Source organism: Poecilia mexicana, unplaced genomic scaffold (genome assembly GCF_051168715.1).
Source record: "Poecilia mexicana isolate PSO_F unplaced genomic scaffold, ASM5116871v1 scaffold_19, whole genome shotgun sequence".
Lineage (NCBI taxonomy): Eukaryota > Metazoa > Chordata > Actinopteri > Cyprinodontiformes > Poeciliidae > Poecilia > Poecilia mexicana.
Genome location: NW_028263388.1, coordinates 22785166 through 22799253, shown reverse-complemented (window position 1 = coordinate 22799253; position 14088 = coordinate 22785166). Strand labels below are relative to the sequence as shown.

At 40.7% G+C, this 14088-nt stretch overlaps 1 protein-coding gene across 1 annotated transcript in view; it reads right to left on the bottom strand.

Annotated features, from left to right (window-relative positions):
- lrp2b (low density lipoprotein receptor-related protein 2b) overlaps positions 1-14088 on the bottom strand; it is a 40877-nt gene that overhangs the window by 23946 nt on the left and 2843 nt on the right. The window contains exons 6-35 of the mRNA XM_015011661.2: positions 12630-12746; positions 12435-12551; positions 11488-11631; positions 10860-10976; positions 10540-10668; positions 9954-10123; positions 9655-9878; positions 9329-9535; positions 9029-9231; positions 8810-8950; positions 8460-8669; positions 8184-8376; positions 7413-7538; positions 7177-7307; positions 6664-6801; positions 6254-6529; positions 5927-6166; positions 5724-5846; positions 5523-5639; positions 4730-5107; positions 4405-4653; positions 3483-3691; positions 3225-3409; positions 2907-3135; positions 2637-2814; positions 2426-2554; positions 2147-2313; positions 1429-1572; positions 1133-1242; positions 796-973 (exon numbers count right to left, since the gene is read on the bottom strand). Of these exons, the coding sequence (XP_014867147.2) occupies positions 796-973; positions 1133-1242; positions 1429-1572; positions 2147-2313; positions 2426-2554; positions 2637-2814; positions 2907-3135; positions 3225-3409; positions 3483-3691; positions 4405-4653; positions 4730-5107; positions 5523-5639; positions 5724-5846; positions 5927-6166; positions 6254-6529; positions 6664-6801; positions 7177-7307; positions 7413-7538; positions 8184-8376; positions 8460-8669; positions 8810-8950; positions 9029-9231; positions 9329-9535; positions 9655-9878; positions 9954-10123; positions 10540-10668; positions 10860-10976; positions 11488-11631; positions 12435-12551; positions 12630-12746 (5279 nt within the window). The remainder of the gene's footprint in view (positions 1-795; positions 974-1132; positions 1243-1428; positions 1573-2146; positions 2314-2425; positions 2555-2636; positions 2815-2906; positions 3136-3224; positions 3410-3482; positions 3692-4404; positions 4654-4729; positions 5108-5522; positions 5640-5723; positions 5847-5926; positions 6167-6253; positions 6530-6663; positions 6802-7176; positions 7308-7412; positions 7539-8183; positions 8377-8459; positions 8670-8809; positions 8951-9028; positions 9232-9328; positions 9536-9654; positions 9879-9953; positions 10124-10539; positions 10669-10859; positions 10977-11487; positions 11632-12434; positions 12552-12629; positions 12747-14088) is intronic.

Below are 14088 nucleotides of genomic sequence, written 5' to 3'. Positions count from 1 at the left end.
GGTTGAGATTTGTTAGATTTGTTTAGCATTTGCTTATTTCTGGCCAATTATAGGTTCTGCTTTAATCTATTTTGGTTTCTCATTTCAGGTATTCTTTTTTTCAGGGTGATTTCTTTAATATAATTTAATAAATTCTATTTTCATTAAGTTACTAAATCCTTGTGTGGTCTCCTTTTAATGTTACCCCATCAAACGAGCCTGGTGGACGTAACAATATCCACTTTTAGGAATTTTCTTGTCAAGGACCAGCGTTTTGTTTCTGTTTTTAGGATTTGCCATGAAGATAAACATGGATACGTTATTAAAAAAAAGCAAAGACTCCAACCTAATAACAAGGAAAACAGATTTAAAAACATAATGATGGTGCTTTTAGTGTCTCTCCATGTTGAAATTCAGTGAAAATAATTCAGGGAAAAAAAACATAAAAATGTTTAAGAACCTGCATTTGTTATTGTATTTGCATTTCAAAACGTTAACTGGTTCCTTTCAATATTTAGAAGGTCCAAAGAGCCACTTGTGGCTCCTGAGCTGCAGGTTGTTGACCCCTAGTCTAATCCCTTCTTCCCTCCCTTTCTGGCTTTCTTCCAACTGTAACATAAAAGTAAAATGTCTGAATCTAATCAAATATGAAGAAATTGCAAGACTGTCCCAATTCATGCATCAAAGCTATTAAGCCTTTGCTCTGATTGTTACAAATTCAAAAAATGCATCGAAGAAGAAGAAGAAGCTGTGTTAAAGTACTAAATTACTGGTAATACTTGATGTGTTATGCTGGTATATTGTTCTTTTACGTACCACCCCTGACCCTGACACCCCCCAGTACAGTTTCAGGGCAGAAATGTCGGCAGCGATGAACCCAATGTTCGCCAGGTTTGTGGTGTAAAGGTTCTTCAGGTTACTTCCATCCATATCAGCGCTGCCAACCTTTGGAGGAACACCGTTATCTGACCCTTTGTCTGTCCAAAACAGCTTCCTTGAGAGGGAAACAGATGTGAGAAACAAATGAATCACGCCACACACTACCCTGTAACATTTACATGAAGTCAAGTCTGCCTGTATAAGAAGCACAGTAAGGCGTCTAGCTTCCTGAGGTTGATATTTCTTTTCCCTCTTTAGTGGACAGATGGATTACCCTCGGGCGGGATCTAGTGCAATCCCAAAAGGCTCTCCTGCTGCCTCTGGTTTTCCAGTTGAGGTGATGATGGTTTTCCTGTATTTCTCATTTCCGTCTACACGAATAACCTAAAAACAACAACAAAATTTATTCCTTTTTTGTACAACTGACAGCTAAAATCACAACAGCTGTCAGAACAAAACTCTATTTCAGTTTTATTTAGAGTTCTAATGTCTTTATCTACGTCAACCAAGACAAGTTCTGGCGATGTGCAGTGAAGAGTATTTAAAAACACAAAAACAAAAAGTCCTCACTTCAATGGTCTGGCTGGTGGGATTAGTATAATACATCATTCGGCTTATCCAATCAAAGGCCAGACCAGATGGCGCGCCCATGTAAGCAGCTGGAGCAAACTGAGCTCTGTCGCTGCCGTTGGTTTTGATTCGCCAAATTGAACTCTGAAAAAAAAGAGATCAGCAAAAATATGTTAGAAATACACTAGTTTAAGCTATGCATTCAATTCAGTTGTAAATAACTAAGCACAGGCATTTACAGTCAGAAGAAAAGGAGAGTTTAAATGACTCGTTGTATTGGAAAATGTAAGGATTTAGACGGGAATGCAGCAAACGGGAGCTTATTATCAAGCTGCATCCTACTGGAGTATGCAGAAAAATATCAGCTTAAAGAAGCAACTGTTGATGTCTGTCAGTCTAAGAAGTGTCACTCTAAAGAGAAAAATTTGATTCACAAGTGGTAAACCTGTAAAATTGTTGGAAATCTGTTTTAGCAGCAAATCTACAACAGAGTGGCAGAAATCAGAGCGTTGCAGTGACTCAGTCAGTCCTTCTCTGGGAGTTTTCAAGGGTTGTGCATTTAACTGAAACAATGCTTTAACCAAGAGTGGCTCAAAATCCCTTCACAATGATGTGAGATAAATTCAGACAAAAAAAATGATCAATGACAGTTATTGCTCCTAAAGACACCATTCGTTCCCCCCATGTCTTTAAATCTTTGTCGAGTTTATCCACGCACCGTGCTCTGCACCCAGTACACATATTGCTCCTTGTCATCGAAGTCGATGTCTTGTCCCTTGGTGATGCCAGATATGGGGGCCATGGCGTTGTTGGACGTGTCATTGGGGTCCAGAGGGATCCCAAAGATCACAGTGTCCCTCACCACCATCAAGAAGGGAGAGTCGTCTGCAGCAAAACAGGAGAAAACATGAGAAAATGTAACCTGTTTTTAAGTTGTCGAGAAAAATGTGCTGAATATATGATATTTATCATATATTACAACTAGTTGGAAACCTGCCTTTGATACAGGTGCGCTGGTCTGAGTCCAGCTTCCAGCCAGACTGACAGTGGCAGGTGTAATACCTCGGCCTCAGGGTGGACAGCAGGCACAGCTGTGTGCAAAGGTGCTCTCTGCAAGGGTTGATGGCTAAACACAAAAGTCAGTTACAAACCATTAATTTGATCAAACTTGTGACTTTATGAAAACATACTGTATGTAAAGCACAGACCTGCTGGCTGTTTGACTGGATGGTCCATTACGATACCCATCGGCTGGTAGATACCGCTGAAAAGAGTCGTGATGTTTCCACCATGGAACTTGTTGGTACTCATCACCTTGCTGGTGTAGCGCTCCGACCAGTAGACGCTGTCCTCAAATATAGTCATACCGTGTGGGTGTTGGAGAACCTGATGCGAGCAGGCACACATTTACCTGGAGTTTAGAAACTTTACAAAGCAAGCAAGCACTTTACTCTTTTCTAACAATAGATTGAACATACCAAGTCACTTGCCATGACCTGATGGCGGTTTCTGCCATCATAATCACAGTAGTCGATATATTTTAGGTAAGCGTCTGCAAAGTAGACTCTGTGTGTGGTGTAGTCCAGAGCTAGACCGTTGGGCCAATAGATCTTAGTGCTGACAATCACTTGTCTCGTGGCTCCGTCCATGCTGGCTCGCTCGATCCTGGGGTTCTGACCCCAGTCGGACCAGAACATCAAGTATGTGCTGCAAGAAACATCGACTTGTTTAGCTGGTGTTGACCGTTTCCAAAAATAAACTGGTCATTCCAAATACATGCTTAAATATGAGCTTACTGGTTGCGTGGATCTAAAGCGAGCCCACGGGGGCTGGTTATGTTTTTGTTTAGGAGGACCTTCCGATAACGACCGTCCAGAGTTGAAACCTCAATGTTTTCCAGATCAGAGTCGGTCCAGTAAAGATTTCGACCCACCCAGTCCACAGCGATGGTCTCTGGCACCATCAAACCAGTGGAAAACACCTGAACCAGAGAAACATTAACAACCTCGCCCTGCATTCAGTGCATACGTAGCTCATTTTTCTGTTTCACTTACCTCTCGCTTTTCTGTACCGTTCTGAAAGGCACTCCATATCTTTTTCTGTGTGGCATCAGCCCAGTAGATCCTGGACGTCTCGCGGTCAAAGTCCACAGACACGATGCCTGACCCGGTGACCACTGGACGGATCACTGGTGGCCTCATGATGAGCCTGTTGGCCAGGATTTGGCTACGCTTTGCAACCAAAAGTACAGCAGCATGTGGGTCTAAAGGCAAGGAAATAAAATGTGTCAGTGTTCTGTGTACAAAATCCAAAGCTCCATCTAAAGAGAATTTATGATTATTGGTACTGCAACACTTAGATATTTGTTGTTTTGTTTTTAACCGTAACCCTATCAAACCTTGATAATCGGGCACTTTAAAAAACCCCCGGAAAGCTTCGCAAAGGTTACAAAATAGATTAAAATAAAATATAAAAACAAAAATCTGACTATTTCTCACTTGGTAAATAATAAAAAGGTCAAAACCCTAAATTATTTAATTGCTTAATAAATTAAAATCGTATAGCTGAGGAATTGTGAAAACCAATTCAAGTCATGAAAAGTATAACGTAAGCAATAGAAACAAATCATTCACAAGAAAAAATTATTTAAAAAATTGGTAGCAAAGAAACAAATCATAATTGTAATTGCAAAAGGTACATGCATTTGGATTTAAATTTAAAATAATTTGATGTAAAATCAAATCAAATAAAGCTTCTTAAAGTTAAGTAAACATAAATAAATTAGCATATAAGAATAATTTATAATGAAAATAAACTAAAAGAATAAATAATTCACAAAGTCCAAATAACTTTTGAAGTTATTTTAAGAAAATGCTTCATTTCCTCTTAAGCAGTATGTAGTATATCCTTACATTTCTTTGTCATTACATCATTTTAGCCTTTTTCAGGTTTATTGTAGCTCCGCTTGGTTTTTACCTGTAGCTTTGCATGTGCGTCCGTCGGGCTCTAAGAGGTAACCGTCTGAGCAGTGGCACCTGAAGCTTCCTCTCTCGTTGTAGCATTGCTGGCTGCAGTAACCAGGGATCAGACACTCGTTGATGTCTTCACACGTCTTGGAGTCGTTGAGGAGCTGAAACCCAGGTGAGCAGGTACACTGAGCCCCGAATGGTCCCTGGATGCAACCGTCACTGCAGCCTCCGTTGTTCAGAGCACAGTCGTCTTGGTCTTTAAAGAAGTGCATCAGAATCTATCAGTTTCACTGTTCTTCTCTTTAGTGGGGCGTAAACGGGAGGAAACTCACTGCAGATTGGTGATTCGTCTGCTCCGTTGGGACAGTCTCTTTGCCCGTCGCACACCTTGTCCAGGTCAATGCACACCTGGTCGGTGGGGCACAGCCACTGTCCAGAGGGACAGCTGAAGGGAGGGGTGGGACAGTTCTGTTCATCGCTCATGTCCCGACAGTCGTTTTCGCCGTCGCACAACCAGCTCGACGGGATGCACATTTTGTTGGTGCACTGGAAGTAGCTGGAGCTGCAGGTGACGGCCGGGCATGTGTTGTGCTCATCGGAGCCGTCCTCACAGTCCGGATGGCCGTCACACTCCCACTCGTCTGGTATGCAGAAACCGTCGGTCTGGCACTGGAACTCGTCGCTGTGGCAAAGGCCTGGACCTCGAGTGGCTGCAGGTCACAAAGCAGAACTTTAAGAAAAATATAGGGTCAGTCAGAACCAGGGTGGGCGGTACAGACTGAAAGCTTTTATCACAATATTTTATGGTACTATTGTGAAAACGACAAAGGAACAATACAAACTATTTATTGCCTCTTTTTTCAGGTAACTGTATGGCTGTGGCCATCTTTAGGAGTGCAGAAAGTAGTAAAATTAACAATCCAAACCATAAGGGCAGCTTTAAAAGGTTTAAAACATTTGGAATTTATTGTAGCAACAATAAATCTAATTTCTTATCATGAGACAAATGTATCACGATAAATGCCCACCCCTGATTCCGCTAAGAAAAACGTATCAAATGTATTGATGAGCACCCTAAATTATGATTATTACAATCATGCATATCAATTTATCTGGTTATCTTACGGCAGTTTTGTTCATCTGAATGGTCCCTGCAGTCGAATACGCCATCGCAGCGGTAATAGGAGCCGATGCACTGATCTCCGCTGGCGCAGGCAAACTCATAGGACTGACAGGAGAACTCTGGAAGGAGTTAGAAAGGAGAGAAAACATGGAACAACAAAACTGAAAATCTAAAAATAATACATAAAAATTACAGATACGTACCACAGTTTTTCTCATCTGATCCGTCCAAGCAGTCCTGGTCTCCATCACACACGTAGTAGTCGCTGATACAGCGGTGGTCCGGGCACAGGAAGAAGCCAGGAGGGCATGTGGTGATGGTTGAATCTGGGAATGACACTTTTCCTTTAGCACACTTAAATTATCACGTACGTGAGTGAAGACTAAACAGACGAGGATAAACTTACTGCAGTTCTGTTCGTCAGAGCCATCGCCGCAGTCATTGTCACCGTCACACAACCAATTCTTGGAGATGCACCTGTTGTTATCACAGGTGAAGTAGGAAGGCCCACAGGTGGTTGGGACACGAGTGGGACAGTTGTCCTCGTCTGAGCCGTCTCCACAGTCGTCGTGGCCGTCACAGCGCCAGCTGGAGTAAATGCAGTGCTTGTTGTTGCAGGTGAAAGCGTATGGAGAGCAGGTCGCTCCTGGTGGGGATGCATGAGGCTTTCAGCTCATTTATTAAAATCACTGTGGTTAAATATTACACGCAGCTACTTCACAAACACATTTACCAGTATCAGTGCAGTTGGCCTCATCGGTCTTGTCAACACAATCAAAAACGCCATCGCAGCGGAACGAGTTGGGCCTGCAGCGTCCTTCGTCGCACTCAAAGGCGTAGTCGCCGCAGTTGTCAGGCGGAGGGACGGAGTCGTCCTTGATGCAGTCCCTCTGATTGGTCTGAAGCTTCATGCCGTACGGACAGCCACACACCCGGCTGAAGGAGGGCGTTGGGAAGCAGAAGTGGCTGCAGAGTCCATTGGGCACTGCATTACAGCGGCTGTTGAAGGCTGTAGGAGCGAGGGCAAATAGGGAGTCAATGGGTTCCTGTCTCTGGAACCAGTGAATGGATCCACGTTTCAAATCATCAATCATGTCTAAGTGTCTAAACAAGATATTGGTGTCTTGCTTTATGTGAACTTACTGCTGTGGAGGTCAGCTGAATAGGCCTTGATGTTCAAAATGCCGGTGACTCCTTGCCTGATCATTATGCTTCCTCCTGCATCCCTCTTCCTCATCTCAAATATTGCTCTGGTCCTTGTGTCAGATATGTAGAGGTAGTCTACAGGACAGAAAATACATAAGCATTTTACTTCCAGAATAAGATTATTGTTAAAAAAATAAAATTCAGCAAACAAATCTGAATTGACCATCAAGACCTGCTGCGTGAACATAGCCATATATTTTATCAACTGTAAGTATCAGCTTCAGATTTCACTGTATGAAAAGTAATCAGTAGGTAAATTTAGAAGCTTTATGTTATGAAAAATTAGACTTGGAAAAGTTTGTTTTTACTTGAATTTGCTGTATTGTCATTTATTTTAGCGCCATTTTTATTTATTTTATTCTTAAAAATACTAGAAGATGCATGTGACTTTCTAGTATAGAGTTGTGATGGAGAAATTTGAAATCATGATGCTGCAGTTAACAAGATCACCTGAATAAACTGTCAACGAGTACGGCTGAGTGATCTGGCCGATGCTGGTGAACGTCTGTCTGTCAGTTCCTTCGATGCTAATGTGGCCAACCTGATCGAGAAGGGAATCCACCCAGTACAACCTGTCCATTCTGCAAACACAGAAATCACATCCAATGGTGAAGGAAAACACAGCATTTTAAAAGAAAAAGGTTGGGAGTGCACAGATAAACAGCAGGTATCATCGTCGTCCTTACACATAATCCAGAGCGAGTCCAAACGGCCATCCCAGCGTTGTGTTGACCAGAGGAACAGCGTTGCTGCCGTCAGGGAATGCTTTCATTATCACGGCTGGACGGTACCAGTCAGACCAGAACAAGTATCTGCGAATGAAAGAACAAAAATGACAAAAAATAAAAACATGACTGACTTTAATATGCAATAAACTGCAAACTGTCCAAACAGTGTCATCCAAAGTAAATCAACGCCACAACAATTTTTTTACATTAGAAGCACAAATGGGATTTTGTACAATAGATTATTTATGTGTCATAATTGTGAAGAGGAAACAAATAGTGGATTTTTAAAAAAATAAATAAATATTTAAACATCAGCCATACTGAATCCATATTTAGTAGAAAAAGCTTTTGCATCAATTACAACTGTAATTCTTTAAGTTTATGTCAACAGCAGCATCCATCATTTTCAGCAATTCATAACAAAGTAGCTCAAGCTCATTCAGGATGGGTAGAAATCATCCGTGAACATCAATTTTCAAGTTTTGCCGCAGATTCTAAATTCTAAATTAGATTTACAGTCTGGACTTTGACTAGACCATGCTTATGAGTTAGGTGAATTTAATTTAGGGGCATCTGGGAAAAGAGAACTGAATAAAGATACACAGCTTAGCTTAGAAATTTATCTAAGACAAACAAGAAAACAGAACTGTCATTCTACTTCACAACTATGTACCCCTTTTAATTTATCCCAATAAATTACACGCATTCTTCATTATTTGAAGCACTCACCCTGCACTTGGATGAATCGCAATACCCTTCGGGTATCTGAGCCCAGTAACAATGTCTTTCTTGGACTTGTCTGTGACTCTGAAGGCCACCACTGCCCTGTACGTTGATGTGGTCCAGAACAAAACCTTGGAGGTCCAGTCGTAAGCCATCGCATCAACGGTTCCCACATTCTTCCCAGTCAAAATCTGCTGAGCTGATGGGGTTCAAGCAACAACAAAGTAAGAAGTGAACCCAAAATTACTAGCAATATCCACAAAACATGCCACGTATACTAACCGGTCCCATTGAGGTTGGATTTGTAAATGAGTCCTTTGGACCTGTCATTGTAAAACACAGCCTCTTCTTTCCCATCAAATTCCACAGCGGAGCCAGAAAAAGAGGATCCGAGTCCATTCAGGGGAAGAGTGACGTCCTCCTGGAGAGATAAGTTCAGAGGGATTCCCCGGATGGCCAGGGAGGAAGCAACCAACAAGTAGTCCTTAATCTCTGTGGAAGGAGAAAGACTGCGGTCACAAATTCAATTCAAGAAATGGAATAATTGGAGAAAGTAATTACAACTTATCCAATAGTTTCATCATTAAAAAAGCAGAACCTGGAACACAACCAGAAAGAAAAGGGAAACTCACTAAAGCAGCTGTGACGGTCGGATCCAAGATCGTAACCATAGCGACATTTACAGCGGAAGCCCAAACCATCGTTATCTGAGCGGTGGCTTAAAACACAAATATGCTGACAGCCGCCATTGTGTCTGCCACACGGGTTCATCACTGCAGCAAGACACAGATGGGATTACCTCTCATGATCAGACCGACTCATTGTTCCAAGACGGACCAGAGCATTCCTACCAAAAGGCTGAACGAGAGAGTGAGAGACGACGACGTGTCCTGGTCGGTTGGCTGTGCGATAGAGGAGAGTGGGATTGCTGCCGTTGAAGCGATTGGTTCTGATCACCCCCATCTTGGTCCAGTCCGTGAAGAAGACATGGTTTTCAAACACAGCCATCCCGAAAGGATGTGGCGACTGCGTTGCACCATTGAGGACTGTTTTCCTGGAAAAAAAACAAACACAAAAAAAAACAGCCACAGTTCAGATGTTACATCGAGAGAAACGCACCACATACCAAGACAAGCAGAAAAATCCCAAACCTGTCCAAACCGCTGTATGTGACCGTCTCCACCGTGTCAAAGTGGCTGTCGGACCAGTAGACCCTCTTTGTTATGATGTCCAGGGTTATCGCAGTGGGTGTGCCGAGTCTGCTTTTGATGAGCTCCGCTCGGTTGCTGCCGTCCATGAAGGCCCGTTCCAGCTTTACGTTCTCCTGGTTCACACCCATGTCTGAGAAAAACATGTAGCTGCAAACAGGAAGCAAACATTGAAGGGAGGTGTTGTGCAACAACAAACACATCCAGGTGTCTCAGGTGACAAGAAAATATGCGATTTGATTGAAAGGATGTGGTTCGACTGGACTCACCCCACCGTAGGATCCAGGGCGAGGCCATGAGGAGTTTCCAAGTTTTCAGCCACCAGCGTGACTCGATTCCCTCCATCATAGTCGCACATATCAATTCGCTCCAGAGTTGCGTCCAAAACATAAAGTTTGAAGTTGATCCAATCCATTGCAAGATTTTGGACATTGGGGACTGCAGTGGTCAGAATTTCCTTGATGTTTTCCCCGTTATAGCTGGCAGAATAAACCTAGAAAAGAGATTTAAGGAGTTGGTTTTGCAATCATTAGAAAAGGAGGAAAAGCAGACAGTGAACCAGACAGACCTTTTTTGTATTTGTATCGCTCCAGAAGACTAAATTGCTCCGAATGTTGTAGGCCACCCCAACGGCGTAACCTCTGCCCTGGGCCGGCACCAGAGTTCTGACAAAGCGCCCGTGAATATCAGCCATCATCACGTCACCCCCATTTGTAAAAATGAGCTGTGGCAGCCCACCTAAAAAATAAATTGGAAAAGAAATTGTGAGATATGGAACATTCAACTGTGTTAAATTTATCTTTTAAAAATGTTTTTGACACACTTTTTTTCCCCAAAGATATGTAAAAGACATTTTCTTTCAAAGGCATGCCAGGAAAACCCATTTTCTATCCAAACTGAACAGTTCAGAGTAGAAACTCTACTGGCACATTGACTTGTAACATTTGCTTGGGTCAAATTGGGAAGAAACATCTTTTTGACACAAACATCTTGCATGAAACTAAAGATGAAAAACTGTCAAAATTACCTCATGCTCATTTTTAAAGTGGCAGTATTATGTAAAATCTAATATTTTGGACTTTCATTTTCAAGTTAAACCACCTTCAAACGTTTTACAGTGTGTAGAGTGAGATCTAAACCTGATGTTTGTGTACCTGACACATTGGCTTTGCAGACGTGTCCCTGCTCCAAGAAGTATCCATCTGCACAGCTGCAGTGATGAGTCCCAGGTCGATCCTCACAGAGTTGATCACAGATCCCCCAGATCTCACAGTCATTATAGTCTGTGCAGCAGAGCAAACAGTCACGTTTTAAGCGTAAAGGGCGAACAGCAAGGATCTATAAGCAGACAGCTGTGAAATTAAGGCTGTAAATTTAGCTCTTCCATGCTGACTCATAATCAACAACAGATTTCCAGAATGTTTTTCACAGTAGTGAGGAATTCACACATGTATAAAAACAACATGTGACTCACCTAGACAGGAGCGGCTGTCGTTAGCTACTATATATCCATCAGGGCAGTAACATGTGCCACCCTGGGGAGAAGGGTGGCAGAGATACTCGCAACTCAAGGCAGAGCACCGGTCCAGACCTGTGAATAAACTCCAAATCATGTTTATGGGTCTTTTTACAAGCTTGTTATCATCAAGGAGGAAGGCAATAGAGAACATTATCACAAGAGCACCAACGTGACCAGAATCATTGCTGTGATTTACTGAGAATGACAAACCAACAAAGGTTAATCTTAAACCAGGAGTGTGTGAAAGCAGATAGCAGTTATGTTGACAATATGATCTTACAAAGTGATAAGCTGGGAGTTTAAAACACCACGTTTAAAACCTTAGCACCTTGATTTACAGTAAAAAGCATTCTCATTTTGACCTGGATTCCTACAGTTTATAATGAATGGATAACCTTTAGAGAATAGTTTTGGGAATGAAGTCTGGAAATACTGCTTTTGGTAAAATCCTTTAGGTTTCCCCATACTAATCAACATCTGAAATATACTTAATACTTCCTTACATCATGTTGAATTATCTTCCAAACTGTATCAGCGCTGATTTTTTCCCCCCTTTTTAAAAAATCTCCATCCAAAAACTTACCACATGTTTGCTGTGCCGTGGTGTTGGTCTCATCCGTTCCTCCAGGACAATCAGGTTTGCCGTCACACACTTTACCCACTGGGATGCAAGCAATTGAGCCTGGGCAACCCCACTCACCAGGGTAACAGTCCCGAGAGTCACTATCTGAAAGCCACAGAAAAAAAATATTTAAAAAGTGTCCATTTTAGGGAAGATTTCAACAAATCTTATTAAGGCTGTTTTCACGTTTCATGCATTATTATGTGATAAGAACTAATAATACTCTCAATGTCACACCGTCTTATTGTAAAATCAGTTGTTATGCTCTAACACCCTGAGTTGTTATATTTCAAAATGCCTACATGAGAAATTTTACATTGAATGGAGAACTATAACAGTCAGTATGTTAATTGTTAATGTTAATTGTTAAATTCTAAATATTGTTAGAATTTAAGTATTGTTAAATTCTAACAATACTTAAAATGGTCAAATTTGACCTGTGTTATTTAATAATAACTACATATAAAACTGTTTATTTTTTGAAAACTCAAAAGAGAGGGATATTAAGGTTTTTGCACCTTAAAAACTGCATCACCTACTGTACATGCACAGCATTACTTTAAATAAATGACACATTATATAAAACACTGTTTGGGACTTCTGAAACCTTTTTTTAAATTATAAAAACACAAAATAGGGTGATTTTACTAAGTTAAAATGTAAACTGATTTTAAAGCAAAAAAGACATTGACATAAAGTCAATAAATGCTCCACAAATCACAAAGTGTTTTATGTTTTACCGAATGTATAGTAAGCAAAATTACCAATTTCAACCATAACCACTAGATTTCAAACTAGAGTAGATCAAATTTATTTCAGAATTGTTAAATTTAGTGAAAGAATGCTCTCTTCACAGAGCTTTAGGTAGAATGATAGAAAGGCCAAATGGAAGTCCACATGAATCTCACCACATCCACTTTCATCACTGAAGTCTCCACAGTCGTTGAACTTGTCACACACAAAGTTCTGAGGAATACAACGGCCACTGGAACAAGTGAACTGGTTGCCACTGCAGGTTGGATATTCTGCAAGGCAGAGATGTTTAATGGGAGTCAGTAGGCAGATTGCACACTTGCTGCCACTTCTTTAGAAATGTAGGTTACCACAGTCTTGCTCATCACTGTTATCCCCACAGTCGTCCCAGTGGTCGCACACAAACGGCTGTGGCACACAGAAGCCATTCGCACACTCGAACTGGTGGATGGGACAGTGGAGAGCGGCTGAAAAATAAAACAAAAACGGTATTATAGTAAGATATTAAACCAGAATGCCACTTCATAAGCAAAGAATAAATGCTGTCAGTGTTTGTTACATATTGTAAGGGATAATTTTTGAAGAAATTCAAGAAAAATGTTAGACTTTTATACATCAGACTAATAAAATCACATTTTTAATACAGAAATGTGAGCTTAAAATATGTTTAATACCTCCTTAAAGGTTATAATTTTCAAAAGGTACTTTTATTCTGCAATCAGAGCTTCATCTAACTGCATATTATTTACAATATCAAATCATTAATAGCTTAAATAGTAGTTGATTAGATGACACTTTCAATATTCGTCACCCCTTATTTTTACTTTAATATTTAGACAATAATAAACATCTAAAAATCAAGATTTGTTGGTCTTGCATCCACTTTAAATAATCAATTTTGACCAAACGAAATAGCTAAATCAGTACTGTATCAATACAGGCTATAACTGAATTAAATTTAGCAGTTTATGAGATAAATTGGACTAAGTTCAAATATATTTTAAGCTCGATAGGTTTTCTATTGATTTAGTTAGATTATTCTAATGTGTAGATATTCAATTGGTCTCAATGGTCATAAATAACCTCAAAGTTAAAAAAAACTACCTAAAAAGCGTTTTACTGTTATTACGTCGTTTTCTTATTATATTTTGAAATGTATGTCAGCAAAAATAAATAGCAGACAGAAGGAGTTGGTTACCTTATTTTTACAAGAAAATAAAATTTTTAAAAATCCTGCGTCGTTATCAACCGAAGCTAAACCAAGATGGCGCCCGTAGTTTGTTCAGGCTCCAAACAGAAAAGCTAGGTATGCATTTAAACCAAGCGTTTCTTTGGTTTAAATGCACTTATTTGTGAAAAAAAAAGTTTCACAGTAGTTTTTTTTTTTTCAATATTAGACGTTTGAAGAGGAAATATTGACTCGGACTTTTAAAATGCAACATTCAGGCGGGACAGCCGGCTTCCTAAAATGGTCATCCGGCCCCGTATTCCATCCTCCAGTAGTATGAACCAAGCCAAATTCACACAGACAGGACCAAATGACTTATTGTCTTAATTTCCCCAAACATAAGGCACCCTGATATTTTTGTCTGTTCCCTAAATATACTTTGAGGTCATGAGGCATTTAAGTGTTCACGCCTCGTTTGAAGGCTAATATATTTCCGCCATTCAGTTAGTGAATTTGGGAACTTTGCTGCATGCACCCCCCATTTTCTCTTTGCCCATTTTCTGTCTAAATACTGCAAGTAAAGAGCAGGAGTTCCACAAAAAATTAACTATTCCAGACACTTGTCTTCATTCTCAGAGCTA